Below are 27,124 nucleotides of genomic sequence, written 5' to 3' on the forward strand. Positions count from 1 at the left end.
CTCATCCTGCTGGCCTTTCATTCGAAACCTTTCCAATTAATTTCTCAGAACCATCTTCAGTCCATCAAAATATATTGCCTGAAAAATATATAAGCCTGTCCAGATGCAGGCCATCTCATCAGAATGTTGTACAGGGTTAAAGTAAATAGATTTGACATGTAATCAAATCTTCAAGTACTCGCTCAAACTTACTGCCCATGACCTTGTGCTGATTGGCACTTTTGGGTGAAGGATTCAAATATTTGTCATTTATAGTTTCAGCAGCTGGACGTCACATTGGTAAATGGATAGCCAATACTCAGTACATTTCTTGCTTTCAACATGCCATATTTCATCCCAAGAGTAATTGTAATCAGTATAGCAATCCATGATCTTGCTTCACCCTATATTATCTCTCAGCACCAGATGCATTTTAAACATACACCGAGTGTTCCTTTGTCATTTCTCCTTTCATCGTAGAGGGTAGTGGAAAAGCAGTGCAATTGAAGAAGGGGAACCATGATGGATTCTACCCACCCACTCTAAACTCCTTTACTTTGCTGTTTAAAAGCCCTACCACTGAACGTTCTTGTTGACTCCTTTACTTATCTCTTTCACATTTCTTATATTTGTTTCCTTCTTCCTGCACACATTAACCAAGAAAATAAGGAAGAAACTCTGAAGTACAATGAAGTTCTTTTTCAGTTGGATCAGTTCATGCAAAAAATCCCCAAGTATCTACATCTTATTCAAGGTGGAGAGTTAGTTGCTGAAAAGCTTGAGGTTTCAATTCTCCATGTATCTGAGAAGGGACATAACAAAGCCACCATTACTCTTGTTTTAATTCCAAAGTGTCAGTTGGTTCATCCTTTGTTCACTTGAATCGATTCTGTAACGAGGCAAGGCGAAAACTCTTGATTTCAGTGTCAATTATATTCAGTAAGACTAACATTGGCTTTGAATTTTTACAGTACAGAAACAACCTCTTCAGCTCAATGGCCAGGTCACCCAAGCGAGTCCCATTAGCCTGCATTCAGCCCGTAGCCCTCTAAACCTTCCTATCCATGTGCCTGTGTAAATGTCTTTTAAATATTACCATTGTACCCTCTACCTCTTCCTCTGGCAGCTTATTCCACATACCCACCATCCTCAGTGTGAAAAAAGTGTCCCTCAGATCCCTTCCTTGTCAATTTTTTTCCTTTTATGATGAATCTATATGCTATCTAGTTTTAGAATCCCCTCACCTGGGAAAAAGATAATGACTTATCCATGCCCCTCATGATTTTCTAAACCTCTATAGGATCCTCTCTTAGCCTGTTATGCTCCAAGGAAAAGTGTCCCTGCTCTCTGAACCGCCAGTCCTGGTAAATCCTTGTGAATCTCCTGTGCAACCTTTCCAATTTAATGTTAGCTTTCTTATAGTGGGGTGACCAGACTGGCACACAATACTCAAAGTGTGGTCTCACCAACTCCTTTGCCCCTTTTTCACTGACATCCCAGATAATTGGCTGTGCAGTTCCTGGGATAGAAAGCCCTTTGTGCTGTTTCCACTGGGCCACCCTTAACTTGGACACTAATTGCTTTTCCACTGAACACACTCATTCCTGGGGATCAAAGCATTCTACCTTCAATTGGAAATGGGTGACTTTCTGCTGTCCCTTTTCCATTGGTTTTATCAGCAAATGCTGGAGATATGAGTAGGGGTAGAGGTGGTTAATCCCCGGCGTGAAATGAACTCATTTGACACCAGCATTCAGACAATGTTCCGCTGGACCCTGTCCCAGTAAATCCCCAGTTAATTCCTGGGACAGGGTGCCGGTGGGAAAGGGGCTCTTGTGTCATTGTAACATGACATCCGTGTAATCAATGCCCAAACCAAAGCAGGCAGGTGTCCCAGACACCCTCTTCACCTCTCCGTCTGCTTGTGTTAAACATTGAATATTCAAACTTTTTTTTTAATGACACAGATAATGAAAATATCAGCCCTTGTTTTGTGATGGCAGGATTATTTGCTTTATAAGACGTACTTGCTAAGTCTGAAATTATCTCCTTGTGTCTGAAAGCACGAATATCACCATTAGAATTGCTGGAAACATTAAACAAATAATCTCAGCCTTCCCCCACTGACATAAATTGGAAAGTAACTATGATTTATTTGCTATGATATTTCCTGTTCCATTTACCTGTCCATTCCACCTCTTTTTGGAGCTTTTCATTTCAGCTGTATAATTTTACTTTAGATGTAAGATGTCATTTTGAAACCAAGATTGACACGTTAACAAGCAATTTGTTTCTCAGCACGATCAATGTTTTCAAGCGGCTTGTTTGATAGAGTGCTCTGTAATAGGAAGATTCCTCTGCAGTATGGAACCAAGCATCACTTAAGGTCAACAAAATAGGCACTGTATTATCTCCACACTAAATCATTCAAATTTGAGGGAAATTATACCATTTCCTATCGTCAGGAAGACTTCAGAATTTAATAAAGGTTAGCGTTGCCTTTGCAAGATGGCATTTCTAAATAATAAATGGGTAGAGTGGTGTATATCTTCCTTGATTGTCTTATTCTGACACTGAGTTGATTTATGCAAGAAAGAAGGGGTTGCTAAATTACAGTGCCTTCCATGATGTTTGGGACAAAGACATTTTTTCCTTTATTTGCCCCTGTGCTCCACAGTTTTAAATTTGTAATCAAACAATTCACGTGTAATTAAAGTGCAAATTCCAGATTTTATTCAAGGTTATTTGTATACATTTTGGTTTGACCATGTAGAAATTATGGCACTTTCGACACACAGTCCCCTCATTTCAAATGTTTGGGACATTTGTCTTCAGGAACACTCACGTATGTTGAATTGCTTCATTGGTGCAGGTATAAGAGAGTTGGGCTTGCTTCTAAGCTTTTCCCGACCTTTGGAGTTGCCATTTTTTCAAATGAAGTCCAGAGTTGTGCCAATGAAAGTCAAATAAGCCATTAGAAGGGTGAAAAACAAGAATAAAACAGTAAGAAACATCACCCAAACCTTAGTTTACCAAAACCAACAGTATGGAACATAATTAAGAAGAACGAGTATACAGGTGAGCTCAGTAATCGTGAAGGGACTGGTATTCCGAGGAAGATCTCCACTGCGGATGACAGAAGAATTCTCATCATAATGAAGAAAAATCCATGAACATCTGTCTGACAGATCAGAAACAGTCTTCAGGTGGCAGGCGTGGATATGTCAATGAGTACTGTCTGCAGAAGATTTCATGAACAGAAATACAGAGCCCACACTACAAGATGAAACCACTAGTTGGCCACAGAAAGGATGGCCAGATTACAGTTTATTAAAAGTATTTAAAGAGCCTGCAGAATTCTTGGAAAAAAAAGGTCGTGTGGACAGATGAGATCAAGATTAACCTGTATCAGAGTGATGGGAAGAATCTTCCAGTTTTTATCTTTGGAAAAACTCCTTTGAGGAGTTGGAATCATTGTCTTGCTGCAGGATGAAGCACCGTCCAGAGTTTGGAGGCATTTGCTTGAACCCGAGCAGATGTTTCTATACACCTCAGAATTCATTTTGTTACTGCCATCAGCAGTTACATCATCAATGAAGATAAGTCTGCCAGTTCCTGTGGCAGCCACACATGCCCTGGCCATAACACCCCCACCACCATGTTTCACAGATGAGGTGGTATGTTTTGGATCTTGGGCATTTCCCTTACACCTCCACACTTGGCTCTTGCCATCACTCTGATGCAGATTATTCTTGGTCTCATCTGTCCAACTGACCTTTTTCCCAAATTCTGCAGGATCTTTTAAATACTTCTTGCCAAACTGTAATCTGTTTCTGTGGCTAACTAGTGGTTTGCATCTTGCAGTGTGGCCTCTGTATGTCTGTTCATGAAGTTTTCTGCAGACTTTAGTCATTGATACATCCACGCCTGCTGCCTGAAGAGTGTCTCTGATCTGTCGACAGGCGTTTGGGATTTTTCTTCATTATGATGAGAATTCTTCTGTCATCAGCAATGGAGATCTTCCTCGGAATACCAGTCCCTTTGCGATTACTGAGCTCACTAGTACGCTCTTCTTGATGTTCCAGAAGATTTTAATAATCCTGACATTTGGACAATGTCTCTTAATGTTTTCTTCTTTTTGTTCAGTCTCATAATGGCCTATTTGACTTTCATTGAGACAACTCTCATCCTCATTTTGAAAGATGAAAACTACAAATTCCAAAGGTGACAAAAGCTTAGAAGCAAGCCTTGCTCTCATACCTGTACCAATGAAGCAATTAAATCTACCTGAGTACTCACAAAACACTTGTGAAGCAAAATATCCCAAACATTATGGTGCCCTGAAATGGTTAAGCATTGTATAAAAAGTGCTGTAATTTCGACATGGTCAAACCAAAATGTATAAAAATAACCTTGAATGAAATCTGGAAAATGCACTATAATCACATGTGAATTGTTTGATTACAAATTTAAAACTGTGGAGCACAGGGGCAAATAAAGGAAAGAACTTGTCTTTGTCCCAAACATTATGGAGGGCTCTATATATGCTGACGCTCACCCTTGAACTGATATGGAAAACAGCATCTTGTGAAAACTTATCAACCTATCTCAACCATACCATATCCTGTCCTTTCATTACGAGACTCTCTCATCGCTATCAGTTAGATGTGGGTTTATGCCACTTTGAAGAGCCACCTGCCTGTCTTGTTGACCCCTTAAGTCACACATGTCAAACTCAGGCCCGCGGGCCAAATTTGGCCCGTGATATAATTATATTTGACCCGCAAGATCATATCAAATATGTATTAGAGCTGGCCCGCTGGCCGCCGCGCCAGTATAACGCATGCACAGCTAATACTACAAATCCCAGAATGCTTTGCAAATGTGTTGGCGCCGGCCCGTCAGCCCGCTAATCGCCCCCACCCCCTCTCTTTACTTTCATTAGCATCTGCGACCTGTCGCCCAACTCACGTGTAATAAACCCCTTACGAAAAATGGCCAAACAAAAGACAGAAAACAAGGCCTTTCAAGACAGGTGGGAGGGAAACTCTGACCCCAGAGTTTGATGAACTTGCATCTAAGAAGAGATGCCAAGTATCTGGTTTAGACCCATGTGCATCAGAGTAAATCACAGTGTAGCCAGCTAAGCTTGGATTCATATTTTCTTTGGTTAACTTTGGACTCTTCATAGTTGAAAGATTGGATTTTCATTGAAGTAAGTTGTTATTTTTTTGACTTGTTGGCTTGTGAAAAAAATACATTTAAAAGGAGCTTAAAGGCTGTAGCGAAATATTATTTATTGAATATTTTATTTCTCATTTGTTAATGCTTCTTCTGGAAAGAGTTTAACCAAAACTATTATTAAACATTTATTTTAATAAGAAAAAGTTTAACATTGCATATGTTGAAAGAAGAGAAAATATGCAGATGTTGAAAATTTTCAATAAATATTTAGTTTGGCCCACGACTTAGTCCAAGTTTTTAATTTTGGCCCTCTGTGAATTTGAGTTTGACACCCCTGCCCTAAGTGGTCCAGATTAAATTAATATCAATTTTCCATGTGACCTTGAGCATTGCCCAAAGATTTCTCGAGCACTTGGGTATTATCTGAGAATATAGTTCAAATGTAGCCATACAGCAAGGTAACAGGGGCTTCCAGCCCACGAGCCCATGCCACCCAATTACACCCAATTGACCTACAACCCTTGGTACACTTTTGAACGGTGGGAGGAAACAGGAGCCCCTGTGGAAAACCCATGTAGACACGGGGAGAACGCACAAACTCCTTCGTGCAGGAGTCGAACTCTGATGGCTGGCACTGTAATAGCGTGGCGCTCTCTGCTACACTAATCAGTACATGAAAGTAGAGACCACTGTGAAAATCCTGGACTGTAGATTTGCTGTCAAGGCTGATGGACAGCAGTTATTGTGCAAACTCAGCTAAATGCCACAAATTCACAGAGGGTGTAATCGGGAATTGATTTAACAATATAGATTAAAATGATCAGGAAATTAATAGCTTTAAAAGGATCAATGGGATATATTTTATCTTGAAAATAGCTTAACCTGACAACTCTCATGTGTGAGTTATGGCTGTGGATTGGATAAATCAGTCTCCATGGAGTTTTATAATGTACTCCGTTTATGCTTTGCATTAAAAATTAATTAGGTAAAGAGGTTAAAAAGTAATGGGTTTAATGGTGCAGTGTGTATCTTTTGTACTTTGGTTTTAATACAGCCAGAGGCAGTGAGTGCTAATTAGCCTGCTGTTTTGGCATGTGGGTTTAGACAATTTCAAAATAAATACTGGGTTCAATTCAAGGACAAAAGTAGTTCAATGCAAGCACCAGCACTGTTCCTTTTTACCATGGGCGACTTGTATTGGGAGGGGGTGGGGGGGGGGGGGGGGGAAAGACACTGAATGTTTTTGATGCTGTTAAATTAAATTACAAGAGCCAGAATTTACATTCCATCAAGTGAATGCTGTCTCATTGGCAGTTGAAGCAGCTCATTAATATATCATTCAAGGTTGCTAACTACTTGCCCGAGCAGCTGAGTGCCTCTGAGCACCGTCCAACCTTGTTAACTGCTCTATCGTCAGTGTGTCCTTACCTCCGTTTTTAATAGTGCCTGTGGCAGATGAAGAATTTGGCCAGCTTCAATCAGCTGTTTCCCCAAACACTCATTTTGTCCCTTTCCATTCACTGATTCTCCCATTTTTGGATGTACTTAGCTCTGCATTGAGTCAATCCTCAGAGATACCCCAACAAGGTCAGACGAGGCAGGGTGGAAGTGAGCTTGTGTGTCACCTTATCACCAGAGAGGACCAGCTGACCCCAAGGTCGTCTCATTCTGTGCTGCAACCTCAATGCTAGGCAGTCCCCGCCACTTCTCAGCTTGGATCTTCGTATCTTCAATGCTGTAGGGGTTAAGAACTTTATCGTGGGAGAAGAGACCGAGGTTGGCTACCTTGCCTGACCCCCAGTGGTAGTCTCAAATTAGATCAGCTAAAAAAACATTTGGGTTGTGGTCAAGTTGTGCTGTGTTGGCCCTGCTCAATAGATTTTTCAGGACTAGATGGTTTGCTTAATGAGCAGGCCACTTTAATTAAGTTGAAGGCCTCAGATTGATTTGATGTTTCACCCTCAAGCAGATGGCTGAGATAGACATAGTTACATTAATGACTGAGTCCAGTGCAAAAAATTCTGCAAGTGTTGGGATTGAATTCAGGATGGATTTTAATGTTATACCTTAGCACCAACCAGCTAGGAATAAGGACCCAACATTTTGACATGATTCTACCTTTAATGTCTCTCAGGCTAGATTTGCCTGGCAATTGATGCATGCCTATATCTCCAGAGGTGGTCACACTACTGGCTCTACTTCTTACGGTTTCTGCAGGCATGGCATGGTGACTGTAATGAAGTAATAGACTGTGAATAAATGACGGACTAAGTTTGTCTGTTCCACAAAAATCCTTTCACATGCTATGGTAGATCCTTTGTGATAACTGAGAGAATAGTGTCTGTCTTTTCATCTGCCAGATGGATTTCAGTGAGCTCATCAAAATGAAAGATTATTGAATCAAAGTGGCTGTAAATTTACGTCACTTAATGCATGTTATATCACGTCAAAATGCTGTTAACAGATCGCTTCTGTTTGTGGGTTGCTAAATTTCGCAATTTCGACAATGGGAAACATTTACTACAAATCACCACATGTTTGAAGGTGACATCAGGCCTCTTCAGAGGAAAAATTATGAGCCATCGCCAATGTTAGGGATGTGGAGTCACACATAGGCCACGCAGGTTAAAAATAACTAATATTTTCCTGTCATGATAATGAATATGTATGAGATATACCGGAAGTCACGTGGTATGAGAGGGAGATAAGAACACAAGCAGGAGAACAAAGTAAACGGGAGAATAAAGACACTCAGACGTTTACCTGATAAAACTTGTGTTTAATGTTTTATTAACTTCACATTTCGGGCCACAAATGTGACATTGGCGACGAGGATGGAAGAAGCTTGAAGAAAATTAAAGACTAAACAAGATTACAGAGGTTTACAGACAACTTCAAGGTGATAAGAATTTTCTCTTTGTCTCAGTACTTTTGGGGCTGGAATATTTCCTCATGGCTGGTGCAGACAATGACTTTCTAACACATAGTGGACTTGCTCATTTTGACCCGACGGGTGATGCAAGCACTGTAAGTGTGAAGTGGAAGGCATGGCTGGAAGAATTTGAATCCTACGCCGACAGTCGTGGCCTATTTTTAGATACCGGTACAGTTGAACAAAAAGCGCAGAGAAGGGCGTTACTTCTTTTCACTGCAGGACCCTCAGTTCGGGAAACATTTAAAACACTTTTGAATACTGGAAGAAAGGATGAGTACCGGAAAGCGGTAGATGCATTAAATGCACACTATGTAGTGACACCGAATGCTACATTTCAACGCCATTTGTTTCGGAGAACGAGACAAGAAGATGGCCAGACAATTGCTCAGTACGTGACGACACTACGCCAGCTAGCTGTTGGATGCAATTACATGCCAGCTGATTTGGACAACCAATTATTGAATCAAGTCGTACAGCACTGCAGATCAGATAAACTCAGAAGACGTCGACTGGAAAGAGGGAGTGAGTTGGAACTCAGCGATGCTTTAACCATTGCTGCTGCATTAGAGGCTGTTGAAGGGCAATTTCATACCATGACCCTGAAAGACAACTCAAGCCAGCAAATTAAGAGGCTCTCACGTCGCCATAATCAGCCAAGATATACGTCGACACAGGACGTAGATTGTTATCGATATGGAAACCAAGGTCACTTTGGAAAAGACCCATATTGCCCGGCCAAAGGCAAAGTTTGCAGAAAGTGTGGAGGTAAGGACCACTTTGCAAAGAAGTGCAAAAGCAAGTCCAATGCAGACCAGAAGAGGAAGAGTACAACTTCCAAAGGCAAAGCCTGGGGGAAAGGAAAGTATCCTGGAAAGAAAGATACCATTCGCCAGATAGACGGTGACGATGATGATACCCAGGAGGAACAGAGTTGTTACCAATTTACGTTGAATGAAGTACATCATGAGAAGGTCCCAGTGATCATTGATGGAGTGACAGTGCAGGTCATTGTAGACTCAGGCAGTGACAGTAATGTGATTGATCGACATTTATGGGAGAAGTTGAAAAGGAAAAAGATCATCTGTACCTCAGAGAAGTGTTCCAAGAAACTGTATCCATACACAGCAACCAAGCGATTGCAGACCATTGGATGTTTTACTGCAACTGTTGAAGCTGGAGATAAGTACACCGAAGCAGAGTTTATGGTCATAGAAGAGAGGGGAGAACCATTGCTGAGTAGAAGCACAGTGCAAGACCTGGCAATACTTCATATTGGAGCTTGTGTCAATTCAATTCTGTCATACGAGGATATGAAGCAAGAATTCCCCGCAGTCTTCCAAGGAGTAGGAAAGCTGAAAGGTCGACAATTGAAGCTAGCGGTAGATGAAACGGTCAAACCCAAGGCACAACCAATGCGCCGAACTCCGTTTGGACTTCGTGGGAAAGTCGAAGCCAAAATTAAAGAATTGATCGAACAAGACATTATTGAACCGGTGGAACATTCGACACAATGGGTCAGTCCCGTAGTGATTGTGCCCAAACCAAAGGGTGACATAAGACTATGTGTTGACATGAGAATGGCCAATGAAGCTATAATTAAAGAACGACACCCTATACCAACAGTGGAAGAAATACTTCAAGAACTAACTACCAGCAAGGTATTCTCAAAAATTGATCTGAAATGGGGCTATTATCAATTAGAGCTGGATCCAGGTTCCCGAGATGTAACTACATTTGTGACTCACTGTGGATTGTATCGTTACAAGAGACTATCATTTGGAATTAATGCAGCTTCAGAGATCTACCAGTATGACATCCATCGAGTGATTCAAGGCATTCCTGGAGTTGCCAACATTTCTGACGACATCATAGTCCATGCACCAACGAAGGAAGAGCATGACAAACGGTTGAGGCGTGTACTATCTAGACTACAGGAGGCAGGCCTTACCGTGAATGGAAACAAGTGCCAGTTCAGTGTGTCAGAAATGGACTTCATGGGACACAGACTTACACAGGAAGGACTAAACCCCGCAGAGGCCAAGGTGAAAGCTATTGCAGAGGCACGTGCACCTCAGAACGCAACAGAGGTGAGGAGTTTCCTGGGATTGGTCAATTTTTGTGCAAAGTTCATTCCTAATTTCGCTACAGTGGCAGAACCACTAAGGAAACTAACCAGGAAAGGTGTACCATTTCATTTTGGATCTGAGCAGAAGAAAGCATTCACAGCGCTGAAGCAAAGCCTGACAGATGCAAAAACTCTTGGATATTACGATCCGGCGGCATCAACCAAAGTCATAGCGGATGCCAGCCCAGTTGGTTTAGGAGCCATGTTGGTCCAGATGCATGATGGAGGACCAAGAATCATTGCCTATGCCAGCAGATCGTTATCTGATGTGGAAAGAAGATACTCTCAGACAGAGAAAGAAGCACTCGGACTTGTATGGGCCTGTGAGAGGTTCCATGCATATTTATACGGCATTGAATTTGAACTCATCACAGATCATAAGCCATTAGAGGTGATCTATGCACCTAGATGCAAACCATGTGCCAGAATAGAGAGATGGGTACTCAGACTACAACCCTACAAATATAAAGTAATCCACATTGCAGGGAAAGCAAACATTGCTGATCCGCTGTCCAGATTGGTGAAGGATGGAGGTCCACAATCCAAGTCAGAATTGGGAGCAGAAACAGAGAGCTTTGTACGCTTCATAGCTATTCAGGCGACACCGAAAGCTGTGACTACGAAGGAAGTCAAGAGAGAATCCGAACGTGATCCAGAACTCATGGAAGTAAGAGAATGCATACAGAGTGGACAATGGGACAAGTGTACTCACAAGGCTTACATTCCCATTAGAGACAAACTTTGTTGCATCGGACAGTGTGTATTGAGAGGTTGCAGATGGGTGATACCGCAAAGATTGAGACCGAAGATCGTATCCTTAGCGCATGAAGGACTCCTAGGTATTGTTGGTACCAAGCAAAACCTCAGGACCAAGGTATGGTGGCCAGGTTGTGATAAAGACGCAGAGAGATTTGTTAAAACTTGTCACGGATGTCAAATCACAAGTAGGAGTAATCCGCCAGAACCGATCCGGAGTACGCAACTTCCGACAGGACTATGGATCGATGTAGCTGTTGATTTTATTGGACCTTTACCGACGGGTGAATCAATTATGGTAGTGATAGATTACTACAGCAGATACTATGAGTACGTGGTGTTGAAGTCCACAACCACTGAAAAAACAATACAAGCGTTAGCAGAGATATTCGCAAGATATGGATTACCTGTTACATTATACTCTGACAATGGTCCACAATTCATTTCAGAGACATTTACGGAATACATGAGGACCACAGGTATCCACCATCATAAAGTAACTCCGAAATGGCCGCAAGCCAACGGAGAAGTAGAGAGACAAAATCAGTCCATTGAAAAACGATTGAGGATTGCACACGCAGGACAAAATTGGCGAGAAGCATTGCTATCTTATGTGGCTGTCTATCGAGCAACCACTGGAAAAAGTCCTGCAGAAGCATTTTTTGGGAAAAAAATCCGCACAAAAATGTCAGAAATAAAGGAAATCCGAGACGACCAGGAGGTGAGGGACCACGATGCTGAAAAGAAAGGTGCAGCAAAGCTGTACACAGATTCGAAACGTGGAGCCAAGTACTCAGACATCATGCCAGGAGATAATGTTCTAGTGAGGCATGAAACTGGTGGTAAGCTAGACACACCTTATTACCATCAACCCTATACTGTCGTATCCAGAAGTGGCAGTATGGTGACAGTCAAGTCTCCGACTGGAGTCCTGTATAAGAGAAATGTCTCAGGTGTAAAAAGGTACCAGTCCAGAGATACATCGAGCGAAGAGGTTGAAAGGCCAATACGAGATGCTGAAACTGAGAGACCTGATGATGTTCCAGAGGCAGTTACCAGCACTCCTGATGAAGTGACTAGAGCGCCAGAAACACTCGAAGCCGTGGCGAGCAGTATTTCCGACGCCGAGAGTGAACAACCGAGAAGCGACGACAATATCGCAGGCAGGCCGAAACGAAACCGGAAAGTGCCCAAACGATATGAAGAATTGTGCCATAGTTTTAATAAGAACTTTGGGACAGTATTTTAATCTTATATCATAAAGTGCATGTATGAGTGCTGTAGGAAGTGAACTTTATGTAGTTGAGTTATAGTATTACCATTAGTTACGATGTTTGTATGTTTCCGAGGAATATTGGTAAGTGAAGGTAAAGTTTATTTCTGATTAAAGGAGGGATGTCATGATAATGAATATGTATGAGATATACTGGAAGTCACATGGTATGAGAGGGAGATAAGAACACAAGCAGGAGAACAAAGGAAACGAGAGAATAAAGACACTCAGACGTTTACCTGATAAAACTTGTGTTTAATGTTTTATTAACTTCACATTTCGGGCCACAATTGTGACATTTCCCTGTATGCTTTTAGAAATAGGAGAGGTTTTATTTGATAATCTCACAGATCAATCTTACTGAACAATTTAATTGAAGTTAAACTTACTATATGCCATTATAGGTTGCGAGCATATCTTATTTAACTAGTCATCTGGACACTTATCCAATAGCTTAATCATCGTGTTCCAATACTTAAGTGGACTGGAAAGAAGCAAGAGCTGGAGATGCTGGTTAATAAGGAGAAGTATCCACTGGTCAGCATGGGGTGAATTGGGCTGAATGGCCTGTTTCTATGTTGTACCATTCCATGAGATGGCTGTAGATAAGTGTGGCCAATGAAACTGAAAGTTTTGTCTGAATTAAACAGTTGCTGAGTTGAGGGTGTTGATGTAAACGTGATGAAATCGACCTGAGCTTGATGATATTCAGTTGTCTGAGATGACCAATCAAGTTGGTCTGGTGCTCAGACTTTAGGGCAGCCCACAAGACGTGACTATTGAAGGTGAGGAAAGGATATTATCCAGATGAGGGAAAAGTGAAATGTTAGAACAATAATGTAGATACTGAAAATCTGATTATGAAAACAGAAGATACTGGAAATATTTATTGACCCCTGCTGAAAGAAAAACAAGATTACTGCTACAAGCCTACATGGGTAAGGCTCCTCAACTCTTTTTACTACATTGAAGACTACATTGGTTCTGCCTCCTGCACCCATGAAGAGCACGCTCATTAACTTTATTCACTTTGCTGCTAAATTTCATCCCAAATTCACTTGGTCTATCTCAAGCAACACTTTCCCCTTTCCCAGTCTCTCTGACAGACTTTCTGCAGGCATTTTCTATGAACCCACCAACTCCCACAGTTACCTTGACTGAACCCTGTCCCCTGTAAGGATTCAATTTCTTTTTTTTCTCAATTCCTCCTCCACCCTCTTTGCATTTGCTCCCAAGATGGGGTCATCCATTCCAGATCATCCAAGATCTCCTCCTTCAAAAAATGTGGTTTCCTTTCTACCCATCATCATCCCAGCCCTTACCCACATCTCCTCTATTTCCTGCACCTCTGATCTGGCCCCCTCCACCCCTAGACAAAATATGGACAGGATTCTCCTTGTCCTCTCCTACCACCCCACCAACCTCCACATCCAACATATTATCCTTAGCAATTTCCACCACCTATAATGTGATCCCATCACCAGACACATCTGCCTCTCTCCTCCCCTCTCCGTCTTACACAGGGACTGCTCACTCACATGTCCACTGATCCCTTCCCACTAATTTCCCCTTTGTACAGCACTAATCTCCCCCTGTGACTGCAGAAAGTGTTCACTTGCACCTCCTCCCTCACCACCATTCAGTGCCCTAAACAGTCCTTCCAAGTGAAGCAACACTTCACTTTTGAATCTGCAGGGGTCATCTACTTCATTCAATGCTCTCTTTGTGGCTGCCTCTAAATTGGAGAGACTGAACACAGTGGGAGATTGTTTCGTTGAGCATTTTCACTCTGTGTGCTAAAATAGCGGGCACCTCCCAACAATCAACCATTTCAATGCCACGCTCCACTCCCACGCTGAATTGTCTGCCCATGGCCTGATGCACTGCCAAACTAAGACCACTGGTCAACTGGAAAAACAACACATAAAATCCCATCTGAGCACTCTCCAACCAAATGGCATTAATGTCGACTTCTCCAGTTCCATTCGACCTCTCCACTGTCAATCTCTCTCTCTCCTTCTTTCCTCTAGTTCTAACCCCCTACCCTCTCCATTCAGAGAGCCAAACCCTCTCCCCAGCATTTTTTCTCCACCGATGACCTCTTGCCTGTGGGCCCATGCTCCTCCCCTCACCTTGTATTCAGGCGCCTGCCTGTTTTTTTGCTTAGTCCTTGATGAAGGACTCAAGCCTGAAATAATGGTTACTTATCTTTGCTACAGAGGGAACTTTGCATGACTTGCTGAACTTCTGCAGCACTTTTGTGTACTGAACTACAATCACAGCTGTTATGAGCCCAGAGGACCCCAAAACCCAGCAGCAATAGATATTCACCACGACAAATGGTTACTTAAACAAAAGTTGCTTTTAATTATCTTTAAACATGAAAATAGAATCAAACTTTAACTTATCTCTATTAACTTACTTAACCTAACCTAACCCCCTTCTAATTCTAAGCACACGTGTAGGTAATGTGTGTGTAAGTTCTTTGGTTCACAGTACAATCTCTCTTCTCATTCCTCCAAGTTCACTGATTGCAGGCAGTTCTTATACTGTGCACAGAATTTAACATTTATGAATTTCACCAGGCTTTGGTGCTTGAAAGGTAAATGGTTACTACTCAGGAAGATTCTTATCAGTTTTTAGAGAGAGATTTGTTGTTTATTTTTAATCAGCCACTTCAATGTCTTGCTGACGAAACTTGCCATTTTGGGGTTCTCCAGATGATAACCTCTTTCTTTCAGGTCAACACAGAGTTCCTTTCTGTTTCCCTTATTCCAAGTGAAGCATTAGACAGCCTGTCCTTTCCTCTTGCATGAACCACAAGGGCTTTGACCAGACTGTCTTCCAAATGGGCTTGCCAGCTTGTCCTGTTCCAGTCCCAGTTACTTCTGCTGGCTGTAACACTGTACAAGTGATCTCTGAGTGTGTGTGTCTCTCTCTCTCTCTCTCTCTCCCTCTCTGAGAGAAAGCCCATTTGACTCTCTCTGCCTGCAAAACCACATATCTCTCTTAGAATAGCAAGTTCTCTTAAAGACAGCAGTGGCTCTAGCATGCTCTTTCAATGGTTGCCTTTTGCAAACAGTAATCCATTAATAAAGTCTCTTGCACACTCTTCAAAATCTCTTGCAAAAGCTCTGGAGCCGATACATCTACCATGGGGCAGAGCTCCAAATGGTTAAAATGAAGACTGACATTACGGAAACCCATCACTTCTTCTCCCAAGAATTAAAAAGGTGCTAATTTAAAATATTAAATGCAACAGACACATATTGATATGTTAATATATTTATTGTCATAAAATATTACTCCAGGTTTTATTCCATTAGAAATTAATTAATTTTGTACAGAAACATACAGATAAATTCTCATTGTGACATAAATACTCTGCATTATTAGGTCAGTACAATTTGTATCTACAGTAAAACCCCTGGTATTCGGCACCTATGAGGATTGGTAGATGCTGTATAACATGTATGAAAAATTGAATTAGAAGAATGTTAGTGTATTAATTGCAGTAACATCCAAATGTCTGGGACATCTGTCAGACAGAAATCCTATGCAAGCTGGATTCATGGAGTTTAAGTCAAGTTTATTGTAATCTGATTGCACTAGTACAAGCTGATGAAACAGCGTTACTGTGCTATACTCTGATGCAATAACCATCAACAGAATTACATTTGCAATGTAAAATATTTTATGCTAGGAAAATTGCAATATGATTTTATTTGTGCAAGCTGGAATTATTCTTGTCAGGTCATTTGAATTTTGTTCTATCAATGATTATCTCTTCATCTTCCCCTTTCCTCTTTGAAAAATAAGAGCATCTCTGGCAGTGGTTAACACTCCCTAAGAGAATGAGGTTCAATTCTCAAGAGACTATTTTTTCATTGATCGGTTCTCAGGCGATTCAGAATTGGTGGGGGGGGGGGGTGATCAAATTGGTAGAGTCGGTCATTGTATAATCGCTTATTGAATGCTATTAGCTTTTGTGTGACAAAACATTTTTGAATGACAACTGCCAGTTGGACAGGCAGCATTCATTCCATAACCTTGTTTCATCATCGATGTCTGGCAGCAACAGTACACCTTAGTCGTACGGTTGCTGTTTCATTAATGCAATCAAAAGGTTAGCTGTTTCATTTTTTTACTGATGCCAAAAGCCCTGAAGTTAGTGGCATGAATAATTCAACTGCTACAACTGTTTGATTTTTTTTCCTTTCATGAGCTTCCATGGCATTTTCTACCTCTTCTCCTGTGGTGTTCTTTGACCTCGTGTATCTTCGGCAGAAGGATCTGAGGTTTTAATGGAGACGAAGGAACTCTTCAAAATGACTTCTATTAGATGATGAGCAGGGAGTTTGCTTCATAGGAGAACAAATTTTGACAATTTTTAAAAATCAATATTTTTTATTAGTTTTATCCAGTAAATGTTACATGGGTACATAATAATAAAGTGTTAAACAAAGCATGTATATTAATAGTGTTGAGACCTACGTTGCATTTAAAAGAAAAGAGAAATAAACAAAAAAATCGCTATACTGTCAACCCTCTCCCTTCAAAGGCCGCTGGCTAAATATAAGCAGTGCATTACCTGATAACGAAAAAGGAAGGAAATCAATGGGGTCAAAAACCAAAAGTTATCTAAATCTTACAAATTTTGATAAAGGTATATAAGATTATGAAGGGAATAGATAGAGTAGATGTGGATAAGCTCTTCCCCTTGAGGGTAGATGAGATTGGAATGAGGGGTCATAAGTTAAGGGTTAGGGGGCAAAATTTAGAAGTAACATAAGAGGTAGCTTCCTCACTTGGAGAGTGGTGGCTGAATAGAATAACCTTAAGGAAGAGGTGGTTGCAACAGGGTCATTTTTGTCATTTAAGAGGAGGTTGGATGAGTGCATGGATGTGAGGGGGTTGGAGGGTTATGGGCAGGGAGCAGGTAGGTTGGACTAGTGGAGTTCACTTAAATCGGTGCAGACTAGAAGGGCCGATTATGGCCTGTTTCCATATGTCTTGGGCAAACTTATACCTCTCATTTTGTTTGTTTTAGATTGGTCACAGTGTTCAAACTACTGAAAGAAAATAGACACACACTGAGAGCAGTTCAGTTTATACAAGGCTTTATTACTAAATCTAAAGGTGAATTCACATTACAATATGCAAGCCCATCCCAGTTATACTTATCAACGCCTGGACTGGTCCCAACTGCCAAAGCGAGGCGACGACTGCACACTTGTAGTGGGTTGTCTGGGCACCGGTAGTAGCTTCTCCATCTCCCCGGACTGGGACGTCGGATTGGAATCTTGAAGTTCTTCTTCTTGCTGAGAGATGTTGCCACCTCTTGGAGAGTCTCAAACTTCAGCAGTGGGACCATGGCTTATATTACTCAAAAGTTGTTTACTTCAGATCTTACCTCTTTGAACAAATGATTTAATTATCTTCAAGGTCTCCTGACAGTCTGCAACCAACAAAAGACAACTGCATCTCTGGGCCTCCTGATGAAAGTTAGATAATGTCTACTGATCCATATGCATCCCTGGGCCCCATGGTGGAATTGAGATTATGTTTTCTGATGCAACTGCATCCCTTCTTTCATAAGCTAGTCTAAATCCTCCATTACACCATACTGTAATTGTTATATGGCTAATTAAGAAAGGAACCCCATAAAGAAACAAAACTGAGATTCTAGTTTTTACCAAAGTCCTCATATCAGATATCCCTTGAGTGGGAGGGACAGCGTCTTTCCATCTCATCAATATGGCCCTTCTAGCGATAAGGGAGGTGAGGGCAACTACGTGGGATTGTGAAGCAGTCAATGTCAGACCCATTTATTCCAAAGAGAGCAAGAAAGGGTTTTGGAGTCAAAGTACCAGTAATGTTAAGAACTAAAGGTACAAAGTCTCCCTTCCCTGAAATTAACCAGAACATATAATTTCAGTGTATCTTCTTCAGTTCTACATTTATCACATTTAGGAAAAAAAAGATTAGAATAGAATTTAGCTAATTGGATTTTGGAAAATCAGATTTTTTTTAAAAACTCATACAAAGGGTTTTGTGCCCAGATTAAAGGGCAGGGACAATGCTTGATATCTGTGAGTTTGGCATGCCCATCAGTGCCTTTTCAGTTTATTTTTCTGCTGTAGTTGTCATCCACTTAGATGGAGCTTCGACAATGAATGTGCAATGCAAGCACACTTTCACTATCTCAAGAAGAAAAAAATCCAAAAATTGTCGTTTGTGGAGTTGGGAAGAGAGAAAAAAATTGAACAATGGTTTGCAGATATAAAAGGGAGAGTTAAATTCAATGTTTCCTCCTCTGGTCCGCTGTTGCAATCTGTGCTGAGGGAGAGGGACAGAGTAGAAGTTCAATAATCCAAATGCCTGAAATACAGACACTCAAAAACTCTCAAACTTTTAAAATTTAGCAAGAGTGCCACACCTGTACACAGCGGACATAAGCGACCATGCTTTTGACTTTATTTTTCTTTAAAACTGCCCATTTTGATAAATGAAGCATGCTGTATTTGCTAATGAATAAATGATCAAAACATACCTGTTCATCTCTTCCTTATTCCTCCTTAAATCTGAATTTTAAAAGAATCTGGAAAATCCAAAAATCTGGACCGATCCAATCCCCACACAGTCCGGATTTTCAGACTTCTACTGTACTATTCCCCAGCAATGAGAGGAGAAATCTGACAGAAAAAAAAACAGAGGGTGGCCTCATGAGTTTAATAGCAGATGGGGCACCACTTTGCTGAATTCACTGTAGGTAGTTTTTTTAATGATCTAGCCATGCCAGAAGAGGTAAGCATGTTCTCCCACCCTGAATATCATCTCCATCGAGAGATATGGGGAAAAGGCCACAATTTGGAACTCGATGTGAGAATGGTTTAGCTCAGAGTGGATTTGCAGAGCAGACTCGATGGGCTAAATGGCTTACTTCTGTTCCTTTATCTTGTGATTAATATTGATTGCGATTCCTCAAGACTATCTTCTGCGCTCCACACACCCTTTTGCTGTAAAACCCAACCTTCCGGTTGATATTGCTTATTGGACCTATCTTTGTGCAAGACGGGAGGGAGAGAATTGGAGAGAGCAAAATCTTGCAATTGTCTGGCCCCCTATAACTTCCTGTTCCTGCTTGTTCCGTATACCCACCACACTTTCTGTGGAAAAAGTTGCCCTGAGGTCCCTTTCCAATCTATGCCCTCTAGTTTTAGGTTTCGCAACCCTGAGGAAAAGACTGCCACCATTCACCTTATCTAATCCCCACGTGATTTTCTATCCCCGACTGGGTAATCCTTCAGTCCCTTGCAACCCAGGGGAAACAACGCCAGCCTATCCTTCTAACTCCAGCTTACCACTCCTGGTAACATTCTTATGAATCTTTACTGCACCTTTCCATCCTAATGATATTAGTCAAAGAAGTGGGTGCACAAAACCGTAGCCAATTCGCTAAGAGTGGTCTTGTGTGGACATCACAGGCAAAACCCTCCCTACCATAGAGAACATCTACAGGGAATGCTACCGTTGGAGAGCAGCAGCAATTATCAAGGACCCACACTACCCAGCACATGCTCTGCTCTTGCTGCTACCATCAGGAAAGAGGTATAGGTGACACAAGACTTGCACCACCAGGTTCAGGAACAACTGTGACCCCTGCAACATCAGACTCCTCAACAACAAATTAAAGACTCTTACTTTTGCACTTTATTGATTTTTTTTCTCTCTGTATTGCACAGGCAGTTTGTTTACATTTCTTTATTTGTTTATGTATCTTCTTGAGTACAGTTTTTTGCACTACCAGTAGATGATAATTCTGCCTCTGACAAGAAATTTGAACATTGTATAGTTGTAAGCTGCTCTCCCAATGCCTGTATTCAATGAAGCAAATGAAAGTCAGTTGGAAGAACTTGGCAGTTTGAGTAGCATCAGTGGGGGGGGGGGGGGGGGGGGTGGAATTGGGGGGAAGAAATTGTCAATATTTCAGCCTTCTTCAAGGCTGATCGTGGAGAGCAGGGAGAGCCACTTGCCATGGGGAAGGTGATTCAGAGGTGAGTGGAGAATTGGTGAACCAGGAAGGGGTGAAGAATGACAGGGAGTTGGGGAGAGTCAGGGGAGGAGTTTGGAAACAACAGCAGGTGATTAATAAGTGCAAGGGAGATAAGAAAATGAGGGGTTTCAGTTGGAGCAAGGTGAGTCAGGGAAGGGTGAAGCTGGAGACAGCTGATAATGGGTGATGAACAGAAATAGAGGTTACCCATGCAGGAGTCTGTAGGTAAAGAAGGTTATTATGGTGGTAAAAGAAATCATCAGGCGATAATTGACATCCTTATAGGACCAGAGTGGGAGGGGATGGAATGTGGATGGAACCAGGTGGGCTGGGCCAGTTGTTTAGGGGATTGTGGGAAAGGGTGCAAATAAAAGGGGTGGGGTAGTTCAGCAGTGGAACAAAAGATGAGAGCACAGGAGGTGAGGGCTACTTGATGTTGGAAAATTCAATATTCCTACCATTAGGCTGTAGACTTCCCAGGTGGAATATGTTGCGTTTGCATTGGGCCTCATCCTGTCAATGGACAAGGCTTTATCCTGTTTATCTCATCTCTTGGTTAAAGGTTTTAATCTATGTCAGCAATAACCTTCTCTCCCCACAGATGAATTCCTCCAGCAGATTGTTTTGCTCTGGATTTCTACATTGGGAATCTCTTGTGACCCCTGAACTCATTCCTGATTAACGAATGCAAGCATGCCAAATGCTTTCTACATAATATCTAAACCATATTCCTGTATTTCTGTTCTACAACAGATTCCAGTACCCTGTCTAAGTTCAGCTGTATTAAACCTACCAATGTTAGCTCTGTGCTGCCCCTAGTGGATGTGACACATTGTTAACTCCATGGAACTATTGAAGGACGTGACACAGTCTCAGCTCTGTGGTGATGTCCATTGACCTTCATTTTACCCCAGTCGTGAATGGATGAATCTTGACAATTTGGATATCATAGATGTTATTAAGGACTATGCTTTGTCTACAAAATATATCACAGGTGGTTCTGGCATGGAGTTTTAGTAGAAGAATTTGAGAAGTGATTGAATAAATACAGACCAATTTCATGAGCATTATTACTGAGATCCATTCCACAAAGAAACAAAAATTAGTCAAAAACACATTCTGAGGTTTTGAATTCATGGTGGGTCAATATAAACAATCCCCAATTCGTTTGGACATGATTCCTAAACCGATTGAAATTGCTCTGACATAAATATCCATCAGACTTAGTCTCTCATTTCTGAAATATAAATTTGCACAAAAATCTTTCAAGACTTCCCCTGCTCATCACTAAACACGTTCCTTAGAAAAACCATATCAAGAATGTCAAGACAGTTGCAAACAGTGGACTGAAGTAGGACTTAAGGTGAGATGAGCAGGAGGGTTAGACCAATGTGATTTGAGCTCAGGTCACAATTGGACATTCTTCTGACTGAAGAGGTTATAGCCCAGCAAGACCTTTCAACTTGAGGGAAGTGCATATATCATTTGGGGATAATCCCAAAACATGTTGAATGAAATCTGGGCAGGGATGAAATATTGGTAGTGTTGTGAATTTCTGGAGTTCAAAAAAAGATGCATTAAAAATTGCAGCATCTTCAAAACATTTATATTTTCATAAAGTTCCTTGACCTGAAACATTGATTGATTTTGTTTTCTCACACTCTCTCTCCACAGACGCTGCCTGTCCTTTTGAGTACTTCCAAAATATTCTGTTTTTATTCCAGACTCCCAGGATGTATACTTTCACTTTTCAATCTGTTTCACTTGTTGAGGTTTGAACTGTGTTCTACTGTCCCTTTCACATTTTGTGCACTCTGGTTTGAACCAGTGTCAATTGTACACTAACTAAGTTCAAAAGTTCAGATTCATTGATAAAGAAAGATGAACAAATCACTAGAGTAAAACCAAACATAAAAGCAGTAAAAGCACATCACAATAATGTCTTCAGGTTGGATTCTTTTAGGGACTTCTTGCAGTGTTAACTGTTTCATTAAAAGAGATTTTTATCTTTAATTGAATAAACTGCCATAATCGCATGCTCAGTGATAAATGCACATTGTTCTATGCCACCAATTAACTGATGGCGCATTTTAACCATATCACCTATGGGAATTTTTTTCACCTGCATTCACAATGTCTTCTTCCTCATCACTACTTGTGTCATGCTTATCGTTAGGTAACACTATGTCTGCAATTTCTCCATCACTCAAGAAATGCACATCAAGTACATCATTATCAATGTTCAGCACTCCTTCGAGGTCAGCTGCCTCTAATGTGTTTACATTTTCTGCTGCAACATTTTTGGCCTAAGCAATGAGGTTTGCTATCATCCCCTTCTTGTCACTGACCTGGAATCCTTCAAGGTCTTCAACTGCAGGCTCATTTTCAGCGAACACTGTTGCAGGCCAAAGTTTGTGCCAAGCATTTTTGTAATGTGGCTTCAGTTACATTTTTCCTATCATTAACAAGTGCATAAATGGCATCCTTAACAGGAAACTTTTGAGACTAACTCATCTGTTGGCTGCATCGAGCACACAGTTCAGAAAAAAAATCTTTATAGTTGGTCTTTATGGTCACAAGGTGTAGCGTGAATAAAAGCTCTCAAAACTGGCAGGTGAACAAACGCTTTTATTAGCTTATAACTAAGGGTAGGGTTTCATAGTAATCTTCAGAAGGGTTCTGGGTTTAGACGGGAAACCAGGATTATATGTGACCAGATGGGAGCAGAATTGGGAGGTGGGGCCAGCCATTAGCACAGTACACTACCAGTGAATCCCAGTTCACTGCACAAAGCTGTATTAACGATGTAACATTCGGGGGAAAGGTAAATGCTGTCGAAAACATAATTTTTCACAAGATCTTCCGGGGTGGGGGGGGTTGTACTAAGCAAGTGTCTAGGAGCAATATAATTTTGCAGTAATCTTGAGGTCCAACCTCCCTATAATGTACTCGAGCAGTTGGTATGAAGTGGTTATTGAAACAATCAGAAAACAATTCTCTGATTACCCATACTTTGTTGTTAGCATAATAATGCACAGGTAACCTTGTTAAACCTTTGAAACATCTCGGATGTTGGCTTCTTCTGAGCACTGCCAACTTTAATTTGTGTGTGCCTACAGCATTTGCACACCCAAGAACAATCACCCTGTCCTTAAGTGTCTTTGAAACCTGATGGTGCTTTCTCATTAGCCACTGCTAATGTTTTTCTAGGCAGGTAGTGCCAGTAGAGAGCTGCTTCATCAGCTTTGTAAATTTGCTCAGGACTAAGGTTTTTGATCAAATACCATCTCAGCAAATTCATCCATGTAGCATTCAGCTGCATCAATAAAGCAGAAGCTTTTCCACCGCCGATTTTCAATATATTTTACGCTTCTTAAATTTCTGCAGCCAAACTTCTGAATATTCACATTCGCCTCAAGGTTCAGTTCTTTGTGGAATTTTCTAGCTTGTCTCGTGACAAGCAAACCAGTCAGTGGCATGCGTTCACTTCTTTGTTGTTGAACCCACTCCATCAGCACACCATCAATATCTGCGTTGTTTTTGCCCCTATGCAATGTTTTCCTATTTTTCATTAATCTATGGTCATCACTGACACTGTAAAACTTCAACAACTGAGCGCTCTCTTTCCTTCGGTCATTATATGGTGGTGGTGCCCACACCATAATCTTCAGAAAGACACTGCACAGATACACCACCATTAAACTTCTGCAATAACTCTACTTTCTGCTTCTTTTCTGCTTCTCACTGTTACCCATAAGAGACCCTGTGTGATGATGTAATGGGGGAGGGGGGGGGGGGAGGCATATTATACTGACTGTTAATAAAAGCCCAGAATTAGTATAACACTTGTCTGGTCCGTCTATGGCGTATCACCCTGCAGCTCTTTTCAACATTTTCACAGTCTTCAAAGTCGGTGAGCAGCAGAGGCGTCTGTTGTCGATGACCTCTGACGTCGATGTCATACCATCCACGATGAATCAGGGATTCTTATACAGCGAATCGGAGGCCCAGCACTCTGTTTCTTTCCAGTGGCACTTATAAAGTAAGCGTTCCCATGTGCACCGCTAATTAACGATGCGGACCGACGCGGGATTTTCATTCATGAGTTGAGCACATAACATTCATGGAAAAAAGTTTGGTTTTTGGAATTACGGATAAAGGGATAAGCACCTGTACCTTAATGCCCTCAATCTGATGAACCACCAATCTCCTAAGACCATAGAAGCCAACACTTGAAAATATCCTGAAACATGATCAGGTCAGGTAAGTTGTGGGTTACAAGCAAAATGGAGCTCTCTCTTTCCTGTCCAACCTCAGTCCATCAGCCCTCCTCCACATTATCAGCAGGGAAATCTCCATTTTGTTCCACCACAAGTTTGTGGATGAGTTCATGCCAAAATAAAGTGATTAAATAAAGGGACAGCAATAATAACAGTGAACTGTTCTACAGTGAATTAGCAACTGCATTTCAGCAATGCGAGCTTATTTATCTATGAAGATTTTTTTCTTCTCCCAGCTGTCTAGGCTGGATTCAAATTGTAGCTAGAGTGCTTGCCAACTCATGCCACACCCCGTTTACAAGAAGATATGCGCCATAGCTTTTGGCATTTCGTTAGTTTGCATTTTGCATTATTTTACTGGCAAGGCTGGCTTGTAATGCATTGTGCAGTAATTGAGCCTGTTTACTACATATTAACTGCTCTTGCCGTTGAGTGTAATTAAGTCCAGAGGTAGAGGATGGTCTGTTGGGATTTTGAGTTGATCCCAGTTAAAATGGCTCTCTCAGTTGTTAGCTCGTTCAATTGCATTGATAAATATAATGAGCAATTTTATTTTGAAGTTGGCGCAGGCACTTACAGTGAGCTGAATGAGGAAGTGAACGCTGGCAGTTAGCCTTGTTCTCCTGCTAGGAAAATATCTTGTAGGTGCAGATTTATTAACCACGTGTTTCAGCCTTCAGTTGGTAACCTGCTCTGGAGTTAATAGCCTGCTTTGAAAATGGCCTTTATGTGTTTGGGTGTTGCTGCTTGGCTTCCACTGTTACATGCATTGGGTGGCAGCTCCAAATCCAATACTATCAGAGCTCAGCACACTTTTCAGCGCAGCTGTATATGGCAGTGGTGCACATTGCAATCGATCCTGTTTCAAATGTCACATTCTTAAAGGTTATGGTTATATTCGCAAGGTATTCCTTCTGGCTTTTAAATATCAAATTATTTTCCTAGCATGTTGCAAAAGATTACTGCGTAACATTTTCAAACCAGCTAAAGAAGCTGTAGCAGTGGAGATGTGTCTTGTGGGTGAAAGGGTCAGGAGGCAATGACTGGGTTAGTTTTTGTTAATCTAATGTGAAGTTGTGGAGTTATTTATTTTCAAGAGCCCTCTCTTTGCCTCTCCGCCGTCACTGGTTTTATTTTTTGCCTCCATAAATATTATGACGTTCACTCTGGTACACTTCCACGGCTGCTAGCTCCCCTTTGGTTACAGAGTAGAAATAGGGCAGTCAGGCCAGCACACCCATGCCACCAGTGGGGCTCATCCATAATGAGCACATAACCTTCTGCGACGAGACGAGCATTTAAAATTGCCTTGACGCTTAAATACTCCCAGTGACTTTTGCTTCCACCAATCTTTTAAGCAGTGCTTTCCAGGTACTTGCCGCCGTCTGGATGAAAACAATCCCCCCCCCCCTCGAATCCCCTTACCTTAAATCTATGCCCGCTAGTTTTATCTGTGGTATTGCTCAGGCATGTGCTCCCTTCTTTGCTGCAAGAGTCTAGTTAGACTGTTCCATTACAAAAGGATCCCATTCCTGGGGTTAACCGAGGTCTAGATCAGACCTCACTGACAAAAGGCAAAGGAGGAAAAACCCAACACCCAACCCAACCAACCAATTTTCCGCTGCAACCGTGTCTGCCTGTCCCGCATCGGACTTGTCAGCCACAAACGAGCCTGCAGCTGACGTGGACATTTACCCCCTCCATAAATCTTCGTCCGCTAAGCCAAGCCAAAGAAAAAGATCAGACAACATTGATTAGGGATTGGAAGTCCGTCTGATTTTTTTTTCCCCTCTCTCCATTGGTCAGTGTAACTAATCACTATGCTATTGAAATATATTAAGAATGCAAATTTTAAAAATTTACTAAGACTAAATGGATCAATATTTTGATTTTGTAATATTTTACCATCCACTATACTATAGCACTTCTCTTAACCAAGAGTTGCCAGGAAAGGTGAAGACCATGCTGTTCTATTACATGGTAAGAAGAATGCCTCCCATCAGGAGAAACATGTTACGGAGGCAAGGCTGAGGATGTACAAACAGTGGAGAGTGGGATCAAACTGGCACCCACTCATCCAACACACCACTTCATGAAACAGCAGCTGAAAGATTGTTTTCAATACATGTCCTCACCAGTGTGTTTCCTTTCTCCGCAGTGTTATTTCTGCACGAAGATACTACTTTGAGGTGCTTCACAAACAGGATGATAAAGGATCTGATCACGTGGAAGTGGGGGTGAGTGACAGTAACTTAGCAACCTCCTCTGAATGGGATGTTCATTGGCAGAGTATTCTAGAACTGGCTAGGTGCAGGATGGTGAATGACATCTGCTTGGATTATTGGTACTCCCCGACTTGCGATATGCGACTTAGATCCATCCACACATATGACCGAAAATGCTTTAAAAGTTTAATTTACACGGATTATGTTGTATTTGACAAACTATAATTGCATTGATAAATATAATGAGCAATTTACTCTTTGTAAGAGCCAAAATGTGTGCACTTATCTTGTTAGTCGGCATCCCAGGGTCC

General features: G+C 41.5%; 1 protein-coding gene across 10 annotated transcripts in view; it reads left to right on the forward strand.

Moving 5' to 3' along the window:
* Positions 1 to 27,124, forward strand: part of LOC138742262 (N-acetyl-beta-glucosaminyl-glycoprotein 4-beta-N-acetylgalactosaminyltransferase 1-like) — a 710,446-nt gene that overhangs the window by 459,789 nt on the left and 223,533 nt on the right. For all 10 annotated transcript variants that reach the window (XR_011344024.1, XM_069896414.1, XM_069896402.1 and 7 more), the window contains one exon: positions 26,747 to 26,825. Coding sequence is in view for 9 of the 10 variants with exons in the window: in XM_069896414.1 (XP_069752515.1) it covers positions 26,747 to 26,825 (79 nt within the window). In the remaining variant the exon portion in view is untranslated. The remainder of the gene's footprint in view (positions 1 to 26,746; positions 26,826 to 27,124) is intronic.

Source organism: Narcine bancroftii, chromosome 1, assembly GCF_036971445.1.
Source record: "Narcine bancroftii isolate sNarBan1 chromosome 1, sNarBan1.hap1, whole genome shotgun sequence".
Taxonomy (NCBI): Eukaryota; Metazoa; Chordata; class Chondrichthyes; order Torpediniformes; family Narcinidae; genus Narcine; species Narcine bancroftii.